The sequence below is a fragment of the Pezoporus wallicus genome, unplaced genomic scaffold, assembly GCF_028554395.1.
Source record: "Pezoporus wallicus isolate ANWC-B61680 ecotype Strahan unplaced genomic scaffold, APGP_CSIRO_Pwel_v1 contig_14789, whole genome shotgun sequence".
Classification (NCBI taxonomy): Eukaryota; Metazoa; Chordata; class Aves; order Psittaciformes; family Psittacidae; genus Pezoporus; species Pezoporus wallicus.
The window spans coordinates 1-21,971 of record NW_026642978.1 but is presented as its reverse complement, the minus strand read 5'-3'; the positions used below and the strand labels follow the sequence as shown (position 1 = coordinate 21,971).

At 44.8% G+C, this 21,971-nt stretch overlaps 1 protein-coding gene across 2 annotated transcripts in view; it reads right to left on the bottom strand.

Moving 5' to 3' along the window:
* The window catches only part of NLK (nemo like kinase), a 43,455-nt gene extending 21,857 nt beyond the window's left edge, over positions 1–21,598 (bottom strand). Inside the window, exons 1-2 of one of the 2 annotated variants that reach the window (XM_057396463.1) lie at positions 21,074–21,598; positions 20,505–20,940 (exon numbers count right to left, since the gene is read on the bottom strand). In XM_057396463.1, the coding sequence (XP_057252446.1) occupies positions 20,505–20,929 (425 nt within the window). In that variant the 5' untranslated portion in view covers positions 20,930–20,940; positions 21,074–21,598. Of the gene's footprint in view, positions 1–20,504 lie in introns of both variants that reach the window. The other variant, XM_057396462.1, reaches the window with a different exon arrangement.
* Positions 21,599–21,971: the final 373 nt, after the last annotated feature.

Here is a 21,971-nt window from a genome sequence, read left to right as displayed (position 1 = left end):
GATCACCTGCAGTATCCAGCTTGAAAGCAATTCCTCTGCTCTTCCCCCATAGCTGCAATGATTTCACACTGCTCCTCATCTCCTCGCCTGGGCTTGTGAGCTTTATGCCACTCACCAGCAATTTCACTTCAAGGGGCAGCACAAAACTAACAATCAAAGTTATGAAGATCAGAAGTGTCAGGAGTGTATTCCAAGGAAGAGGGAAAAGAAAAAGAGAAAAAAAAGAAAGAAAAAAGCCTGTCTGTACAAAATGGTACTTACACCATCCAATAAAGATGTGGCTCTGTGTTTGTGTGCAGCTCCTACTTTGATACTAGTAAAATAATTATTTATAGCAATATGCTATCAGGTCACATATCCCCAAGAGAAACTAGAAAAGCACAAAAATCTCCTAGGAGCTAATTGAGAGAACAACTAGAAAGGCAGCTTTACTTACTGCTGTTCTCAGAAGAACACATTTCAATTCCCTCCTCTGCTTTGCTAGGCTATTACACCCTAGGTGAATCTAGCAGTGAAGTGAGCAGCAGGCAGGGAATCTGTCCATCACTCGGCCCGGAGTCAATAGGGAGCTCTTTTCAAGCTACTACTGAAGTCTGCAAAGGTTTCACTTATTAACCATCAACTGCAGATGGGATAAAGGGATAAGAAACCAGGATTTAAGCCAAAAATAACTTGGCAAAAATATATCTATAGGTATGGGGCAAAAAATAAGTTATATTTATTAACTTGGGGGGATATCAAGGAAGATACTTTAGCTTTAATTATGCTGCATGATAAATATTATATGATGGCAACACCAAGACTACTATGGCCAAAATATGAGAGGTTATTTCTCTGTTCTTGATTTGTGAATGGATTTGATATCGTGCTGCTATTTCGTACTGTTCATTTCCTACGTAACAGCACTTTGGGCAGTTTCACTGTTTTTATAAACATGACAAAAATTTTCCCTCAAAAAGAGGGAAAAGCTTTACAAACACGAGAGAGAAGAGATGAAGATTCAGGGAAGCAAGAAAATTTGTGTTAGTTCAGACTCTTGCTTTTGTTAAAAAATCAAATCCCTGTATATGTGAACGCTTAACACGAGACTGAACCGCTCCTCTTGAAACAGTGCCTGGTTTTCTGCAGACACCGAGATTTTGCAAACCCTCAAATGGAACTGAAGGTAAAACTTCCTGTACCCAGCCAGGATGTGTTACGTGTGTTCTGGACTAACGCTGCAAGGCACTTACAGCCCATCTTGTTTAATCCTCCCAGATCCAGTTCTGCATTCACTAATAAATCTAAACCTGGCTCTGAAATGAGCCAGGAATGGGGACTGCATGCACAGAACCACAGCCGAGTGCCCTGTTGTAGAAGGGCCACTTCTACCCATCAGAAAACTTGCTTTTTTGCTGATTACACATAATGTAAATATGTCTTCTTATATTTAAGGACTACAGAAGATGTTTAAACAAGAGTCTGACACGAAACATTTCGAGAAGGAAGATACATTACAAATCCCATCGCTTCTACTCACACTGCAGGCTAATCACTCCAGAAAGAGTAAAATGTTAAAGAGCACTAGGGCCACAGGCAGGATTAACGATACAATCCAGACCTCCAGTTAAAAGGCTTTCAATGACAACTCTTATCTCAAAGAATCCTTGCAGGCATTTGGCCTTCTCAGTTACGCACTGTAAAGTCTTCAGCAACTTTCTACCACGTCAATGGCAAGTTCTCGAGGTGGAGCCTGCGCCAGCAGTGACTTTTTCTCCCTCTGAATCCAGGTCAATGCATGCACATTGTTCTACAGTTGCAACTGGCAGAAAAACAAGTTTGTGACTACCCCATGGCAAATATTACACAGAAACAAGATAATGAAAGAACGCTCTCAGGGGCGGTGTGGGAAACTGCTGGTGGAGTTTGTTCTAAGGGGAAGTGAGCCTTCCCTTACGTTTACAGAGAGCACCTATAAACGTACACCAGGATTTATCAGAGGGGAGGCTCACAGGATTACTTTCCCAGTTTTTCTTACTAGCCATGAACTTTGGTCCCCAGTTGCGTGACTCTCAATCCTGCAGAGCTCCTCCAGACAGCCTTACTCTAGAACACAGAGCAAAGCTGGCCCCACAAGCATTTCAGCTGCTCAGCCAAGCTTATCTGATAGGCCACTTTTAAACAAAATAATGCAGCTCATATGGAAGGGCGCGTGGTGCTTTCTCAGTACAGGGCACTGCTGTCAAGCGCACCGGGGAACGTCCCAAACCACATTTGAGCATGGGATGAAACAAAATAAAATCCTCTAGAGAAGCTCACAAACCCAGAGGATTCCCAAGAGTGAAGGGAAAGGGCAGGGAGAGGGTGTGCAGTTACCAAACTGCTTATCTGGGAAATGCTTCCTCTCCAAACATGGACTGCAGTAAGTGTTCTTCTTCCAAACGGCTCCCGAGCACCAGTGCTGGTGTTCACCAATGCACGGAAAACACATCTTGAAGCTCTGGGACAGTTCTTAATGGAAGTTATTCAAATGCTGAAGCATTTTGTCTAACTTTAGCAGCCTAAAAGTCACTTTTTGAGCCGAGGCTCAAAGCATGGCATGCTGAACCCGGTGTGAGGCTCCCATGTGGCCCTGCAGACCACAGCACTGGCACCGTGCAGGAGAAGCAGCAGCTCAGGAAAGGGGCAGACAGACAGACTGCTCTGTCAGGAACAGTGACAGCTTCAGCACATGTCAAATACGATCTGAGCCCCAGTGGCTCTGCCTAGTCCGTAAGGAGATGGAGAGGTGGGAGTGCTCTCTTTCAGAGGGCGCTTGGATAACACACAAACTCTTCCTCTAGGAACACCTCACCCCACCAGCTAACTGCAGGGAACCAGCTGCAAACAAAGCCTCCCTTGTAGCTAACTGGAGCTTGCTGGTTTGAGGACGCATTTCCTACACGAGCCTTTGCTCCCTGTCTGCCAAGCCTGAGCTGGGATCAGTGCGAGGCAGGAACACAGCAGACCCTGTCCTGTTAGCTGAGTGACTCCAGCCTCAGCTGCCCTGGGGTGGGAACTGATTGGTCCCATCAGAAGGGAGGGAGGTTTTGCTTCTGTTGGATTCTTCACAACAGGACAGGTTTAGCATACACACCCAATTAGCATGGTATTATACCCTGTTCTACCCTCTGGCTGTACATGCATTGTTGAAGAGATGCAGAAGCTGATACAATCTTGTTTAAAGGAGATATTCCTAATCATTTTAGCTTGAAGTTTTAAAGGAAAAGCCACACACAGATAAGTTATAAGGAGAAAACCATTACAGCAGAGCAAACACTTTTCAAAAACCTGCTTCCAATTGCCTTTTGAGTGAAGAAGCAAGTCCTGAATGTCTTAATATATACCAGCATTCCTCCTCTTCCTCAGCTCTCTGGGAGGAAGCACTACTAAACTCCTTCAGCAGCTCTGGGGACGGAAGGGGAGGCACTGAGAGTTTTCCATCCAGATGTTGTTTCGTGCTTCCTCACCTGCCTTAAGTGTCCCACCAGCTGCGGGAGGACTAAAGAGCAGTGCCTCACCCAGAACTGGAAGCCTGTTCACAAGCCCTTCTCCCCTGACTCACCCATCCCAGCTTCAGCACCCACTCACACAAAAGATCCGCCTGATACTGAACAGACAGGAGTCATTTGCAGACTGATACGGGTTGATAAAGTTGGGTGAAGGTGCTCACAGGCAAAGAGGAAACGCTCCTTCAGCTTTTAGACATCTGGAACCTGCCATAATCTATCCTACCAGCTAAACAGTCTCCCAAAATTTAGGCAAGTCAAGTAGGCTTCACATCCAGGAATTTGCATTGCCCATGTCTGTGAGTGCTACAGACAACAAACAGAAACTAAGTTCCTTAAGGGGATTATCAAGGAAAACAATTTAATTACCTCACAACCAATGTGGATTCTCAGCATTTCACTAAGTTTCCTCAACATACTCTATGAAATACTTAAAATAGTCAAAGAAATACTCAAAGGCACTAAAACAAAAACCTGTACTGTAAGTTACTCCAAATAGCCACTTCTTCCCAATACATACTCTTGGTCTTTTACAGGCTCATCTGGGGAAAGGAACGACTGAATGCAAGCTCACAGATGGAAGGGATAACTTTCAGCTGAAGAAGACACCAAGATTTGCCTTCCCCTAAAAGGTATTTGATGTGAAAGGGTTAAGCGACTTGTTCCTCGTACAGCACTTCAAAGGTATGCTTCATTCCCTGTGCTCAGCTGCCAAATGCAGACCTCTCCAGAGCTCCTTTTTCAACCAGAGATGTCCTAAAAAGCCTTTTAATGTTGCGTTCTAATCACGCCCTCAAGCATGTGCACCATTATCACGTATTCTTCAAAAATCAGAGCTAAAAGCAAAACTGATTACTGCAAGAAATCTGTCTCCTTGAACAAAAATTGAGTCAGAGTGTCTTACTTAAAAGAAAGGAGAGAAAATTAAAGGGATACTGTTACGGTTAATATCTTTAAAAATGTTTCATTTGTCTTCCCTTCATGGAAGCTTAAAATTGAAACTGCTTTCCAAATCAGATTTATTTTCCCATTTACACAAAATTTTCTGGTTATGCTTGAGACCTTTTTATTTACTTCTCAACTGCCTATATGAACCACAGCAAGAGTCAGTTCTAACACTACACAGGACATTTATTCCTATAGATTTCTTAATTCCATAAAAGATTTCTTATTTTCAGTCAATGGCACAGCTCTCTAAGGTCTGCGCTGTTCATAAATAAATAATATGCAACAAACATACAAATCTCCATTGTATTTTTGTACTTTCTTTATTTTGAAAGCATATACCACAATTACACGAACTACTACACTCCTGGCCCCCTTCACTGACCTCTATTCCCATCCCCACTGGCCAACCAAGGAAAACCCAAATGAGAAACCTTCTTCTCCATGTCCAACAAGCCTCCAGGCTTTGGCACAGTTCCTAGGATATTTCTGCACCTCTGTAGCAAAGTAGGTTAATAAAGCCTCTGGTCACATCCTCTAGACAGACAGCCAGTTTCCAGCAGTAACCATCCCCAACCCCTTCAGCATCACTGCCAGCTCTCCCCTGGCCCCTCATCCTCCTGACCACCCTTTTCCCACAGGGGGACAGGGACAAAACAGAACAAGGAATAGTGACCAAACTCCTTTTCGCCTCCTGACTCCAATGCAGCTGCCCAATAACCCCTGTGAAGCAGCTCCATGCCTCATCTCAATTAGTATCTCAACACTTCATCCTCCAGGTGAATCTATCCTGTTGCAGTCACTCAGTTTTTCACCACCATCGTGTTTGGCTGTTGGCCACCATATGAAACACCCCAGAGCATTCAAACCAAAGTCTGCAAGCAACATTTCAAACATAGTACTTCAAAGCAATTACATTCCAGTGCTCTCTGCTACCACCATAGGAAATGGTTGTATCTGCTGGGGCAGAGTTCAGCCCATGTCACTGCATACAAGGTAACCAGACACCAGTTTTTCTGAGGCTTCCTCTCTACATTTCACTCATGTAAATCATTGTAAACTGCTGCTATTTTATTTCCTGTGTAAATATTTCTATGTTATCGAGCCTGCACAGTCATTCCTTCTTTGAATTACTGTAGGAACAGCAGGGACATGTCAAAACACAAGTGTGAAATAAACTCATAACCTGTATGATCCAAAAAGCCTAGAAGATGCTTTTAGGGCTGTGGGATATTTTTGGAATGTGAAAGAAGTGCTTTTATTTCTAGTGTATGTTAATGAAGGTTTAAGAAAGATCCACAACTTACAAAGAAGGGGAAAACAGATAATCAGGCTCATATTTATTAACAGGGAGTTTAAAGAGACATCATTCTCCCATTACTATGAACCAGTGAAGTGAATGATCCTCTGTCACATACCATCAAGCTTCACAATGCTGTAAAAGTTCCACCTATTTCCTTGGCAGTTTCAATTACATCGGAGCCATACCCACTCCTTTCATTAGATTCAAAAGGCAATTTCAGAAATATTAAGATATTAGAGTGACAGACTAAACCAGACAGGTAAATAGCACCTTTGCATTAACAGCCTGCTGAGAGCAATGCAAGATGTTCTGCCAGGGCTGCGACAGGCAGGATGTGTAACCACTGCCACTTCTCAGCCTGTGGATAATTCTATGAAGCTGTTTGACTTACCAATCCAATGACTGAAGTACTGTAAGATCAGCAAAATCTGCATTTTCAGGTAAAAGCAAGTCCTTGTCTATAGAGATATATGCATATACTTAATAACTGCTTGGAATTGGGCATTTGGCAGTCAGAATTGTTCTTGCTAAAGCTCCTTTAAGAGCAAAGGTTCTACTGTTGTAACACCTCCCAAGACTTAACATGACTCCTTCCCACCTGTGATGAAATGTATGGCCAGCACTCAGACAAATAATTAGGGTGTTTGCAAGCAGAATAGCTTTGCTATGCAATGTTAAACCTATCACCTGAAGCAGAGCATCCCTTTTTAGGCGACTTGTTGAAGCCAATGAATGAACACGAGCCATTTTTCCATTGCAAGTCTATCCAAGTGCTTTATAACTGCAAAATAATACAGGAAGAACATAAACTATCAATGTAAAAAGAGTGATGGCTGATTCTTGCTGGTCTTCCATTCCTTTATTTTTGTTTCCTTTCCTGGGACAGTATTTTCAGATTGAGGTGGAACTGAGCAATAAATTCATTATAATGACCAAGAACCAACCACTGATCAGTGGTATCATCAGCAATACCAAACCCTCAGAGATGGAAATACAAACGTATCTCGGGTATGAGGGACCTGTTCCTGCAGCTCTGCTGGCTGCTGTGCAGGGTAACACACTCTAATCTGCATCCTACACAGCAGCTGGTTTGGTTTCACAACGGCAGCCGAAGACACACGGAAGCCAGAGCTGGGGGCTCTTCTCTACCTCTTGATCATAGAATGGTTTGGGTTGGAAAAGACCTTAAGATCATCCGGTTCCAACCCCCGCTCCACGGGCAGGGACAGCAGTGTTACCGCACGGCTCGGCTCGGCACGGGGAGAACCGAGGACCCGGGGCACCGAGGGGGTCTGGGGCAGCCCGGCAGCGGGCGGGGGGAGCGGCGGCGCGGCGGGGCTGCTGTCCCCCTTCCCATGCAGCGGGGACCGTGCCCCCCTGCCCATCCCTCCCGCCGTCACTCGCGTTCCCCGCGGCCGCTCCGTGTCCCGGTCCCCAAGGGCAAGAGGAGCCCATGCTCTGCTCCTGTGTGCCAGCACCCAGCAGAGCCGGGCGCTCCTCTTAGCGAGTCCCGGACCCACCGCAGCAGCATCCCTGGGAGAGGGTTTTGTATTCAGTGGAATTCAGGTCTGGAGGATGGGGGGCTCTTTCGTCTTGGAACTGCTGAACAAGGGAATTCTGTTCTGGCAAATCTGAGCTCCAAAGAATATTCTCCTGCCACATGGGAAAACCCAGCTTATCCCAGCCAAGCACAGCACCATTTAGCCCAGTTCAGACCAGTTTAGCCTACTCCAAACCAGTTTAGCCCAGTTTGGACAAGTTTAGCCCAGTTCAGACAAGTTTACATTTAGTTTTAATGATATCCATGAATTGACCTGAAAATTCTAATCATAGAATCATAGAATAGTTAGGGTTGGAAAGGACCTTAAGATCATCAAGTTCCAGCCCCCCTTGCCATGGGCAGGGACACCTCACACTAAACCATCTCACCCAAGGCTCTGTCCAACCTGGTCTTGAACACTGCCAGGGTTGGAGCATTCACAACCTCCCTGGGCAACCCATTCCAGTGCCTCACCACCCTAACAGGAAAGAACTCCCTTACATCCAATCTAGACTTCCCCTGTTTAAGTTTGAACCCGTTACCCCTTGTCCTGTTACTACAATCTGTGTTTCTGTGTTCTGAATCAGACAAAACCCCTGTGATAACATAAATCAGCACATGGGTGTGATTCCAGTCCTGGGGCATTCTGAAGTAATGTACAGATTCTTGGAAGAAAATGCAGGATTTCAAAGGGGACCAAATGAATGGCTCTGAAACACTTTAAACCCCAAGATTAAACAATAGTTCAGTATGAAATGAATACAGAAGGATTCCCTTTACTGGGTCATACGATGGGTGACAAAATCTTCTTGGGAAGAACCGGGGGAGTGATGAGACTATGGATGCAATACGCAAATTACCAAACGCGTGCCTGTTCTCCATGCTTTAGATGGATAAACAGGGGCACAAACCCCACAAGGTGACATCCCCACGACAGAGATCAGAGAAAAAGGTACAAGTAGGTCAAGGCCGGTCCCAATTCTGTCAACATTCACCTACTTGTCTTCAACTGCTTCAGGAAACAATAAACAATCCAAACCTGAAGAACAGAAATGCTTTTCCCCTTCAGCAGGTGCCCAAGGAAAGCTGCACTTCGGATTACGGGCTCAGGTAAGTACATCAGTTCCCTGCTGTCACAAGCACAGAAGAAGGAAGACCCTAATCCTGACTTTTCATATACAACCAACGAGCAAATATGCTCAGAAAAGCACTTTGATACCTTGAGCTCTCTCTAATACCTTATGAACAAATAAAAGGTGCCTTCCACTTCATAACTAAAACCTGCTTTTAGCCAGGCTGTAGGTACAACTCTTTACTTGAACTAACCCAGGTGACCGATGGTAAAACAGACTGAAAACCAAGCATTTTTGCCTCTCAGCACTGCTGGTGTTTTGCACTGATACAGTCCTCGCCTGTGTTTGGGTTTGCTTTGGTCTTTTTCACTTACATTTGCGGAAGCACAAGAAAACAGGAACTATCCGGCCCCGTTGTGCTTTACCCATACATCACGTTAACAAGATCAGTTTCCTGAAGGATGACTTAGAGGACACGTGCCCTTCACAAAACTATTGGCAGATCTTCATTTGCCAAGGCGTCGCTCTTATCCTCTGTCTATTCTTGTTTGCTCTGGATTCATCCTTGCCAGTGAAATAGGAATGATGACTCAGAAAATGCAACTCAGTGGAAGACTCCTCACTCTCATTAAAAAAGAGCCCCCCACAAAACAGCATTTCAATTTCTTTTGCATTGTTTTCACTGTCTTTTTTTAATAGACATGAAGAGTTAAGAGCTGGTTTACAATGCATCTTCCTGAGCCCTCAGCCACAGCTCAAACCGGATGCAGAAAGTGCTGAAGTTAAGGCATGCCAGTGTCAGTCTGCATTTATAACCTTGCTGGTGTTTTGTTCTGCATATTAATTTTATGAATATCCTGTCTCTCTGTGACCTATTTGATCCATGTCCCTTCAGTCTGTCAGAACATTAACAAGAAGAGTAATTCTGCTTCATCCACATACCCAGAAGCCACAAATCAACATCAAGGAGGTCTGGTCTAGAGGGTTTCAAAAGCACTTGAAGAGAACACAAGGAGGGTCAGAAAGCACCAAGAGATTCAGGAAATTCTCTTCTTCATTTTACCTAAACCCGCCAGCCTCGGAGTTGATACAATTAAGAAAGATCGATTACAAGCAGTCTGGGAATAGCTGATATATTCTCTTCGTTCTCCTGTAAAGCTTACCTGCGAGATATCCTCCCTCCAAGCAAGAGATGTGAAGTAAATGAGCCAACCAGAATTTACAGAAACATCCACACAAGTTACATTGCTGTACGAGAACAGCCTCTTTAACGACGCTTTTGTTCTGCTTACTGTGTACTCTCTGGGGGGAAAAAGCTCTTAGTTAGGGCTTTCAAATGGTTTCGTATCAGTTGTCAAGGGCCTTTAAAAATGAAGGCAGAAGGAAGCCAAAAAGGTACTCTGATAAAAGACAGAGACACATACACTTCTGTTCAGAAGTCAGCACACTGTGAGCTCCCGCTCCAGACAGAAGTGCCACACACAGGTGAAAGGGATTCAAAACAGACTGTGACTTTCCCTGTATTTGCTGCAATAATCCTTACCCCATTCATTAGGGCCCAAACCACTTAATGGAAAATGGTTCTCAAGGAAACAAGGTCCGGTGACCCAGAGCACATGGCAGACTCCCTCCTTCCTCATCTGCAACTCGCTTGGCTTCCAAGTGTCCTTCACAGAGCTCAGCAAGGCCAGCACAGATCTCAGCAGTTCCTTCACACGAAGCAGATTGCTCAGTTCTGAAAAGTGCTGCTATCTTTATGCCATAAGTTTTGCTATTCACAGACAAATAGTCTTCAGCAGTTACAAGAATCTGTATTAAATAATACAACTCATTATCTTGAAATTAAACCCCTATGCACACTTTAAAGAGAGATGGAAAGTCAGTGGCTTTCCAGAAAAGAGCTAATCATGTAGGTCAAAGCCAGAATAACTACTTGGCCATCAGTTCACCACCATCTCAGCCTTATTGCTCCCACGAAGCAAAGGCTCTGTTCTGACAATACATTTAGCTTAGGAAAGGAAGAAAACTCAAAGAGCACCGCCTGGTGGTGCCAGAATAATGAAGAATTGCCCTGAAAGCAGGAATAAAATCTGGAATACCACAGTTCCCACATGACAAGAAAGCTAAAACACCAGTTTCTTCAGTGAGCAATTTTTTTTTTTGCACCTATTAAAATGAATTTGCATATGGAAAAGAATGGGGGACAGAAAATCCTTCTCTGGAGCCCTGGGATTCCTACATTTCCCAGTGAATTTCACTTTTCCACAAAATACCCTGCAGAAGTTCTTGAATAGAAAGCTCCAAATTGGCTGTTTTCAAATTACACACAAATACCATCTTACCTTCTTCTAAGAAAATAAAAGAATTCACAGAAGATAATTTATCAAAGTCCATATTCTACAGAACGATCCTGCCATTACCATTCTGGTGTTATAGCCAACATCATCAAGAGCATAAAAATTCCACTCACATGCATATGTTTCCAAGCCTTTATAGAAAAATACCACAACAGGAAATTAAAGAATGATACTACCAGGACACAACGGATTCATGATTAAAGCTCAAATTCTTACTAAGCACTTTTAAACACTGTACGCGGCCACGTTTCAAAGTCAACCATAGCCATGAAGTTATCCAATACCGAGGCTGATACAGTTCTGCTGTCATTGACCCATCACTCCCGCACAACAAAAGAAGACAGAGCTTTAAATATTAAATGAAGCCCAGGTTGTTTGGGTGTTCTGGTGCACTGAACAGTTCCCTCTTCCGTGAGGCTGCCTGCAGGCGGGTGCCCAGCGCTGTGCTTGTGCCCTGTGTGTGTATATGTATGTATTATGTACTTGTGTGTATGTGCACAGCGCTGGTGTGTGCACCCACACCTCACACGTCATGTTCACTGGGCACAACCGGCCTTTTCCCATGATTACTGGAACTCCCAGCAGGCAAATTCCTCTAATTCGCAGCAAAATGAAGGTACTCTAAACCACAGAAGAATGTGCTGATGATTTCACTGATCAAGGCTCCCAGTGCACTCTACAAGGTATAAAACATACTAAAAACATCAGTATTTTAACAATTTAACTTTGTCCAAGTTAGGGCACTCCTGGCCGTAGGCACATCAGGGATTTCCCTAGAAGACGCCCAGTTCTGTGACTGACAGGCTTCACTCAGTATCTGCTCATTTGGCATCGCAGGCCGGGGTGCAGCCCGTTCATATGGCACACTCAGGAATGCCACATGTTTCTGCAGAGCAGACGACTCTGCTCTTCCCCAGGTTACTCCTACAGTGCACTATGGATGAAGCTCCAGTGGTTTCTCAGAGAAGCAGGAGTTGTTTTCCACTATTTAGCCCTCGTACCTAAACACTATTGTCTTCATTTGAACATGCTATTGATAAGCTGCACTTCATGCAAAGCACCACAAACAATACTGGAAAACAGGAAAAAAGGGTGGAAATTATGAAAGGACAGTCAGGACACAGTGAGGGGGAAAGAAAGAAAGAAAACATGTTACCTATGCTATTCTTTCAAAAGAACTGGCTTACTGCTACAACAGCATTAGTGTTTGCAACCTCTCTGTATTTAGATAGAAGATAATTGCTATGGTTGGCACCACCTTTAGCTACCACCCCATTCAGTGCCCATCCCATCCACTACCACTCACATTCACTTCTTCCTTGTAACTGCTTATTATGGTCAAACACTGTTATCAATAAATAAATGCATTAACCACAGAAGCCTCTACCCTTCACATACATATTTGTACTGCCTGTCATAAGCCACTTTCATTTAAGCATCTACTACCTCACGCAGGGGTCTACTTTTACAGAATTGGAGGTAATGGTTAGTTTGAGCCACAATAAAGGAAAACCTACAGCATCTACCACGTGATGTAGTTCCAAAGTGTAATACTGGGATTTGCCCATTCTAACAGCACTGAACTGTCTGGAACAGCTGAACCCATCCACATGAGAGAACCTGGAGAGCTGTAAAGCATCTTCCTGTGTTTGAAAACAAACACAGGAATGAACACTGAACCTGCCTTACCTAAAAACATTACTTATTCCTTCCAGAATTTCCCAACTTCACAGGTAGTTTAGAACAGACTCAAACTGGTGTAAACCTGAGCTACAGTTGGAAACTGAGACCATATTTCCTTTACAGAAAGCGATTGTATGACTGTAAATCCCTGGTAAAAGCAATCGAGAACAGCCATTGATCACCACCATTAAATAATCCACCACAGAGATTCCACGTGGCCACCAGCTATTCAGGAAGTACCAGGCATTCTACAGACTTGAATTTCAGAACAAAATCCAAATGTTTCCAGATAAATTACACTTGTAATATTTATAACTTAATCTTTAATCAAGTGCTTACTCTCCGCTTCTAAAGGTTACAGAGGAAATTGCAGGAACTGAGACAAGCTTCTTTTATTGAATTCTTTTGACTAGAAACAAATGGGGTTTCAGTAAACACTAGGACCAGTTCCCAGTAGAGACCCTACTTCTTACGTAACTTCTCACATTCCAGAAGGATTTTAAAGTCTGAATTACCTCTGTATCATCTTATTCTCTGCTCAAGGACTTTCATTTTTCAATGAATTCAACAAAGAAGCCAGTTCTAATCTCAGGAAATCTCCAGAGTTCAGAAAGAAGCAGGGAAACTGGACTAACAGAAACCCAACACAGCAAAGGTGTAACCCACAAAAGTGGGGGGAATTACTCATTCTGTGTGCCAGCTGAAATTCTGTTTGGAAGAGTCAGAACAGTCCCGTAACATCCTCTGGCTACAAGCGGGTAGCTGACAGTGCCCCAGCACACCTTCGACAAGCCCCTCATGAGAATATGAGTGCAAAGGCTGCAGGGGTGGCCACCACCTTCGTTAGACCAAGCAGGACACGGATGTGAACTGACTGAATATCACAGCCCAGCTGCACACTCGTTCCAGCCGTGATCCTGATAACACAAGGAGATCACAGCATTCCCATGCGCCATTTCAATCCTTCAGAAATACAGAGGGGGAAAGCTTGGAAGCTTCTCACATTGTGTGGAAGGAGAGGACTCACCTGCTCCACTGCAGCTTTTCTTCTTAAGAAACCAAAGCCCCAAGGCACTCAAGTAACCAAAGCTTCCACATAAAAGAACCTGGGAGCTAGATCCCATTGGTACACAAAACCTGGTAGTAAAACTACTGTTCAGTATTTGCTTGCAAACAACTCAGACAAGCAGGACTTCAAAAGCTAACCCTCAAATACAGAACAGATGGGTCTACTTACATACAGGAGCCTACAGGAACAGTTTAACCTAATACTTTATTTTAGCCTAGAACACAGTCTTATTCCCCCAACACCTCCCTCCATCATGAGACTCACTCATCTGTGCTGTGTTGCAGTCTAAGCCAGCTTCTCATTTTTTCTCTTATTTCCCAACACTTAAATTACAGTTCTTTCTGGATTTTCTTTAATATGCCATGGTAAAAAACATTTCCAATTATATTAACAAATTACTGTTCATTTAAATAAACACAAATTCAGTTGAAGTAAGCGCAACCCAACTCTGAGCTAGCTTTTCTCACATGAAAAGCTGAACGCTTGGTATTCCAGACTAGAAGGCAGAACTTTCCAGAGGATTAAAGATACATGAGACCCAGATGCAACCATTACAAGTCATCAAAAAAACACTTCAAACATATCCCAAAGGCTTCCTTCTACTTTACCTGCCCAAAGCTATTTTCACTCTCAATCCCACTGCTCCCCCAAGAAATCAAGCAGCCTGGCGACATCAAGCAGCCTCACACAACACACACACTTGTTACTCACCTTTATTTACTACTCCATTTGATCATCTACACCAGGTAGGAATGCTTACGCTTCCGCCCATTTATAAACACTAAAGGCACTTGTGCTTTGGGATTAATGAAATGGGCAATTTAAACACTCTTAAGGAAGATGGAAGAGTGCATGGGGGGAGAGGGGAAACATCTGAAATACCTCTTCTGAAAAATCAATATCAGACTGTGGACCCAGTCACAAGCTGTTCTACGGCAACACTTGCAGAATTCCAAGGGCAGCAAGTGCTCCCAGGATCTAACTGTATTATCAGCATGTGGATACAGGATCTGCAGGTGCCGCAAAGCAACATGCATTTCGAGTGACCTGAAATGCTGCTGACCTTGGCGTAATTTACAGCGAACTGATTTATCCAAAGTGGTCCTCACCCAACTTTGACAAAAACCAAATGCTATCCACATTCCTTCCTTCTTGCACCATCTTGCATGGCAATAATGAGCAATCTAGCATATTGCTTAGCTTGAATTTCACCTAATTCCCAACATCTAATTTAAAAGCAAGGAGTTATTATATCCATTTCATTTAATGCAGCACATTCAGGGAACAGACATTTAACTGTTAAGAGAATTTTTCTTTTCATGAAATTCGAAAAGAAAAAATAAACAACCCAACTTAAACCTAGAAGCTTTGCAGAATTCCCCATATAAACCCCTAAGTAAGTCATTGTTCTGCTATATTTCTTCACTAATAGAGTCAGAATCCAATTTAGACACAGCAATCCTTTAAAAAATACTGACATAGAGATTAAAGATAATCACCTGCAGATCCTTAAATTGTGCTGGTAAGTGTGAAACACAATGCACACTGCTCCGTAATGTGCCCATTGCCAGCATTGCTTCTTTTGCCTCAGGCATCCTCATGGTTTCCTCCAAGAAATAACTGGATAAAACCGACTTAGTCTCTTGCTTAGGAAATCACTGCCTATCTGCATCAGAGCCCAGACAACAGGAAAACTCACTCAAGTAGAACACAGAAAAAGTGGAAAACTGCCGCAGTTTAACCCCAGCTGGCAACAGAGCCCCACAGAGCCACTGGCTCCTCCCCAGTAGGATGAGGAGGGAACTGGGAAAGTGAGAAAGCCTGTGGGTTAAGGCAAAGACAGTTTAATAGGTAACACAAGGAATTCCTTCCCACTTCCCATGCAGGCAGGTGCTCAGCCATCCCCAGCACAGCTGGGCTCCATCACACCTAACAGTGACTCGGGAAGGCAAACACCATCACTCTGAGTGCCCCTCCTCACACAGCAGCTGACACAGACAGCCAAGGTCTCCAAAAACCCTGGATTTTTCTTTTTTAACTATTTTGACCTATTATTTAATACTCAGTGTTTATTATTTTTAAGCATTTTTGTTGCCCACTACTAAAGCAAATTTCACCACTCCAAAAATCAACATCTCACACTGCAGATGCTTCCCGCTCTTAGGAGTTACATTCTTGATTAGTACTGTTGTTGCATCTTAGCCAGCTGTAAAATCAGTACTTTAAAAGGCTCTTTGGATTTGTCTTGGATTTGCTCACTTTGAATGTTTTGCAGGCATCTTCTCTCTGAGTAACATTATTGGTGTGGATTATTCCTTCCAGAGCCTCTTGATCCAATTCTGGTGGATATTCTGTTCCATCTCCCAGAGCTATCGCTTCTTGCTCACAGCTTTCCACTTAGTGCTGGGTCTCACTCACAGGGAGAGCTCCAGGATAAACTTGAGACTCATTTTGTATTTTGTTGATCAATAACAAAAAAGTCGTTTCAGCCTAACACAAAATGTCAGATGGAACAGGCTAAAGCAAAGCAAACAACTGCCCATCTAAATGCTAATCTACATGGGACATTTCCCAGCCCTTTGAGTACTGTGTTCCACTAACAGGTCAGGTTTGAGGGACTGGAAAAAGGTCATGAGATAAACAGCTTTAGCTGAGGGGAAAAAAAATCTCTCACTCCACAAGTTTTAAAGGGTTTGATAAAACAAATGCTCTTTCTAAACTTTCCATGCTCACCAGGCAGGACTTTTGCATTACCATTTGCATTAACTATGCAAAACATCCTTGTGGTTCGCACGTCTGAAGGGGCTCTCATCTGCCATTATTCATCCTTTTGAAGCTGTAACATCTTTTTTTTCTGCCTAATATACATTCTAGCAATTTTGTCCGAAACAAATTATCTCGATTGCACACTGGCTCAGCATGACACGTTCCTTTAAAGTAACAAGAGATTATCAGTTTATCCTGGGGAACGCCTTTCCTGCCCCCGTGCTTAGTATCAGTGTAGTGATAAAACCCTCTTAAAATAGTTCTAGGATCCAGGCAACAATCAATTGTGTGCAATATTCTTTCAATTTTTATTTAGCAAGGACTTTAGTGCTTCCAGGGCTCTGAAGGCCAGGAATGAATGGTAGATTTAGGCTGAATTATTCCTGCCTTTGAAAGTTACAGCAGCCTGTACATAATGTCCTATCTTGACATCAACAGACAAACTATTTGGAACGTTAAACTGCTGTTTGACTTCCTGAATAAAAAGTATTAGAAGAAAATACATTTAAAACCCCCACACAGTGCAATTTAAAACTGTGTAAACAAGGACTTCAAAACAACAAAACAAGAAACCAGTATCTATTGTCTCTGTAACACATTTCCCACAGAGATGGGGAACTTTTTGCTAATACTAAAGCAGTTGCTGGATTTCACAATCTTTGATGAATGACAATAACTGCTCAGAATTAGAGACAAACACGCCTTGCAGAGCTACAGTTTCTTACCTCCCTAAAGCAGAACTACCCCAACCAACAAGACATTTTCACAACATTTCAGCAGCAGCGTTTTAACAACAGCAGCAGAAGTAATTTGTTCCCTGCCTACCTCCTCAGAAGCTGCAGTTCCTCTTCAGCGGTGTAGGAACCCTACATACAACAGCATGAGCACCTCTAGCACGGCTAAGAAGGCTTCACCCCTCGTTCCAAACCCTTCAAGCCTTGGCAGGTTCAATGGGTAATTTTTTAATCATGGTTATTATTACTTATTATTACTTGTAGGAATCCCACCAGATGGCAGCAGCATGTCTCCCCAGCAAAACAGGAGCACTTCTGCAAAGGACAGCTCCTTATTCTCAGAATACACACACGAGACTTCAAAAAAATCAGCTGTAAAGTCTGAAACGTGGGGCACAGAGTTTATGGCTGGAACTCAAATCTGGGTCTTTTTCAGCACTTTTAGAACACACTCATTAACGTGAAGCAGAGAATGCCTGAAGAGCAAATCGCTGTTTTCAGCCAATGAGGGACCCAACGTGGTTCATGGTGGGGTGCCAAACCAGGGTGCAGTTAAGCAAATCTGCAGGACCTGGGGAAGGCACCGAGACACCTTGTCCTGCTTCAGCAACTGCCCCCAACTGTCCCAGCTGAGAAGCACCAAGATCTGATGTTAACATGCACATCTCTATGTTAACGCAAATGAAAACGGGTAAATACAGCAATTTAATGCTGATTGATCAAGAGTCTTTCCTGCTTTGCCAGCTTGGGTTAAGTTCACTTTAAGAGCTACATGGATTCAAAGGAGTTAATGTGCCAATGGGAGCTGATTTCAAATGTTAACGGTGATGAGATGAGCGAGGGCACAGTCTGTGTGTACAAACACCAGCAGTACAAGCCTGCATGAGTTAATAATGAAAATGCTGAAGCACGATGCTTTGGCTCTTCACGAGTGAGAAACTCCAGCAGCACATTAGCTGCCCCAAAACATCATAAAGTACCGGACAAACGAACTAATGACAAATGCTAATTCAACTGCCAAGTCACAGTCTCAGTAAGCGAACGGGAAACTCAATACCACACGCCTCTGATTACTTCTTTGACGAGCTAAACTTCACTGCAGGGTGAGTTGTGTCTTTCTAGACAATGCAGTGACACATCCGAGCAGCGAGATGAAAGACTGCTTCTTCAAATACTCAAACTGTCTGCAGAATAACATCCATCTCCCTCAGAAGCACAGATAGGAACTTCTCAGTTATCTATTAGCGCAAATACATGCTCAGGAAGAGACAGACAAGCAACAGAATCCTTATTCACAATCAGCTTAGGCCTTATGCTTCTCAAAATTCTATGTTACACTTGTACCAAAGCATACATTTTTCATGTCTAAGTCAATTTAAACTATAAATACCCAAATCGATGTTTCTGTTCGGTTGCATTATCTCATGTAGCTACAATTAAATTACACAGGCATTCTTTCATGTTTTGAATTACATCAAAAATTCAGTTTAATTATTGCTTACAGACTCCTGCACGCAGCCTGCATTCACCCACAGAAGTTAATATGAAATGCCAGAGCCTAGCAGTGACCACTGAGTTCAAACATAGGTGAGCAAAGAGAAACTCATCTCAACCGGTTACCTTCTCAGCCTGCAGCCTCGCAACCGTGCCGAAGGGGAGCCACCTCCAAGCTTCTGCTTTTATTTCACTTAACACCCTCCCCTTTCTTCCCCCCTCAAGCTGCAGTACAAGCCGCAGTCACAACTTTGCAAGCACGGTCCCACCAGTGGCAATCCCTGCTGGAGTGGAGGCAGGGCACGGGCACGGGGCTCGGATGGGTGAACACTTTTGGTACCCGGTGTCAGTCAGGAGCAAACCCTTCTTTCCACACTTTTTTTTTCCCCTCGGCATTCTTAATGACATTATATTTAAATATAAATATATATAAATATTTAAATAGGCATCTAAATCACCTTTTATTCTACTGAATGTTATGAAAGCAGATCTCGCTCTGCACCTTATTTTTTGGCAAACAGAACTGACAAAATAAAGACCTAGGAAATCCATACTGGTAAACCACACGACAGCAAGGGCTGATCTTACATAACAAGCTAAATTTAAGCAAGCCTGCAACAATTAAGTTAAAAAAACTCCACACTTTATCCAAAAAATATCTGAACAGATGGAAATTTCTTCAGATAATTTCTTACAGCAGATTCCTTGTCAGGTTTCATTCTTTTCTATCAACTTCTTAATACCGCACTGTAGCACGAACACGGCGGAAGTACCTGTGCAACAGCACCCCTGCGACCCTGGAAGCTTTGCATTTAAATTAACCCCCAGGGCCTTCTACATTAAGGAACAGAAGATCAACCACAACATTAACCTACCCCTGCTCTGTGCGGCTTGTTCAGCCTTCTTAGGGAACACGAGTTTATTACAGCACGATCTGGTTACGAGTGAGCAGCATTAAGTGCTGGGATGGAGGAATATCGTGTCCTGCTCTTCCGAGGCCTGTCCTGCAAAGCACTCTGCCACCATATGCTGGCACAGGCTGCAAGCCCCGTCACTTAACACCTCTCCCTCAGTAGGATTACAGCTCGGGCTGTACCTAAAGCAAAGCTCCTCGAGCACCACAGAACGTCGCAGGGACCGAGCGCTGTGGAAAGTTCTGCAGGGACACAACAGACAGTGGAACAGTTCAAACTTTGTGTTTGCGGTACAGGAAGTGTGCTGCAACACGCCTGCTCTCAACACCAGCACCGAGGCAGCTTCCATGCTCCTAATGAACGTGTCGGAACACCGTAAACTGACAGCCATTTATAAAGAATGGAGAGAGAGAGAAATAAATCACATCTGTTTTGCTTCAGCGATCGGGAAGGGCAATAATTACATACACTGCATCAAAGTGGTCACAGAATACAGTACAAAAGAGTATGCTCCACTGAGAGAACCCTCTGAAGCAGGAAGGGGAACACAAGGACTGCAGGCAGTGCTACCGTGAGACGGAAAAAGCCCATTTACATTTATGAGAAGAGAGCAAAGTTCAGACATTCTGATTCAGGTAGCACACAGCACGCTACCGCAGGTCAAACAGTCTCCTAGACAAAGATCTTGACAGGTGACTGAAGAAGGAAGACATTTTCATACGCTTCCACTTCCTAACTCTTAAGTCAGGTCACATCATATATTCTAATGCTCATTTGTTAACCTGAAATTTTAGGAAGCACAGCTTAGCTACGCAGAATGCATATTCTAATGAAACGTATAAGAAGTGCACGTTGCATTTGTCTTAGAGGAGAATGGTGGCGTGGCCTGTTAGTCAGAGGTTGCTCTTCACCACTCTAAACCTCCTTCTGCCTACAAAACCAAGTGAAGCCAACTTTCTAAGAACAGGAAAAACCCAGTGAAAACTGTAGTAAGCAGCTTTCTGGTATTCTGATTCAAATGACAAAGCCAAGGATGAATTATGATCTGGTAAAAAATGAAAAGGAACAAATCGGTTTGGTTTTTGTTTTCTTTACTCACCAGACAACCCCAAAGGCTCCATATCCAATAGGTCTGTCCGGCTCAATGTCCAGTTGCTGCTGTGGATGTTGTGAGTGCTGATGATGGTGCGCTTTAACTGCAGCGGCTGCTGCAGCTTGTACCTGAGCTGGGGCTGCTGCAGCTGGTCCAGGGGCCTGGCCCGGTGCCGGGGATGGGAAATACGGCTGCTGCTGCCCCGGGTTTAACATCGCCGCCGCTGCAGCCGCAGCCGCCGCGGCTGCAGCCGCCGAAGAGGCATGCTGCTGCACGGGATGGACCGCAGCTGCAGAGCCGGGGTGCAAGTGATGCTGAGGGTGGTGGTGGTGATGGAGGTGAGGAGGAGGGAGGTGAGGAAGGTGGTGGTGATGGTGGTGGTGGTGACCTGCTGCCGCCGCAGACGTACCGCCATTGTAAGCCGCCATCATTTTTGCGTTGGCTGTTGTGCCACAAAGAGACATTCAAAAAAATGCCCTTTGATTGGATAACAACTGGGTCAAGCTGTCATTTGGCCATAAAAATGAAATCTGCTACACTTTAAAAGACGTTGGGTTTCATCATACACGGCCCACCTTTAAAAACATTGAGCTCGACCGGCCTTATCTCTTCGTGAAGCCAAACAACTTGGAGACTCTCTTCATGTGTGCGTGAGCCAGCGTGCACGAACCCTCTTCCCCCAAGAGTCCAGCTGTGGTTGGCTACTGAAACTCCATCCTCGGGCCACTGGGTTGGGTTGGGTTTGGTTCTGTCCTTCACTTTGTTGTTAGTTTGTTAATGAAATAGAACTGGGGTGCTCAATCCCCCTTCCCCGCAGGAGGAGGGTGCCGAGTCTCTCCCCTGGAACACCCTGAGAGCACTGGCGACTTTACCCCTTCCATTCCCACATCCTCTCCACTTATCGCCTCGGAACCTCCCTGAGCGCCCAGGCACCTCCTACATAGCTCCCTCCTTCAGACACCTGCTCCCTCGAACAGAGAGAAAGAATAAAATAAATCAAACAACTCCGGACTCTGCAACTTTTCCTGGAAGGCCCGAAACAAGCACGGGCGCCCAGGAGAAGTGGTGAGGGGCGAGGAGGGGAGGGCGCGGGGGAGGGCGGGAGGGCAGCGGGCTGGGAAGCAGATAAAAATAGAGGGTGAGGAGAAGGGCCGGGGCAGGGCGGGGAGGGGGCGGGTGACAAATGGATGACAGGGGAGGGCCGGGGGGCGATGGGGGCGGCGGCGGAGCCCTGACAGCCCGACCCGGGGCCGGCGGCGGGCAGCGCCTCAGCGGGGAGCGCGGGCGGCTGCGGGCCCCCCCCCTCGGCGGGGAGGGCGCGGGGCAGCGGGCGAGGGGAGGAAGAGGAGGAAAGGGGGGGGGGGTGTCTCCGGTGCGTGCGTGCGGCAGCAGCGGTGGGGGGCGGCGGGCGCGCTGCCGGGCTCTCCTCAGGCCGCTCCGCCCCCCCGCCGCCGCCTCGCCCGCCGCCGGCAC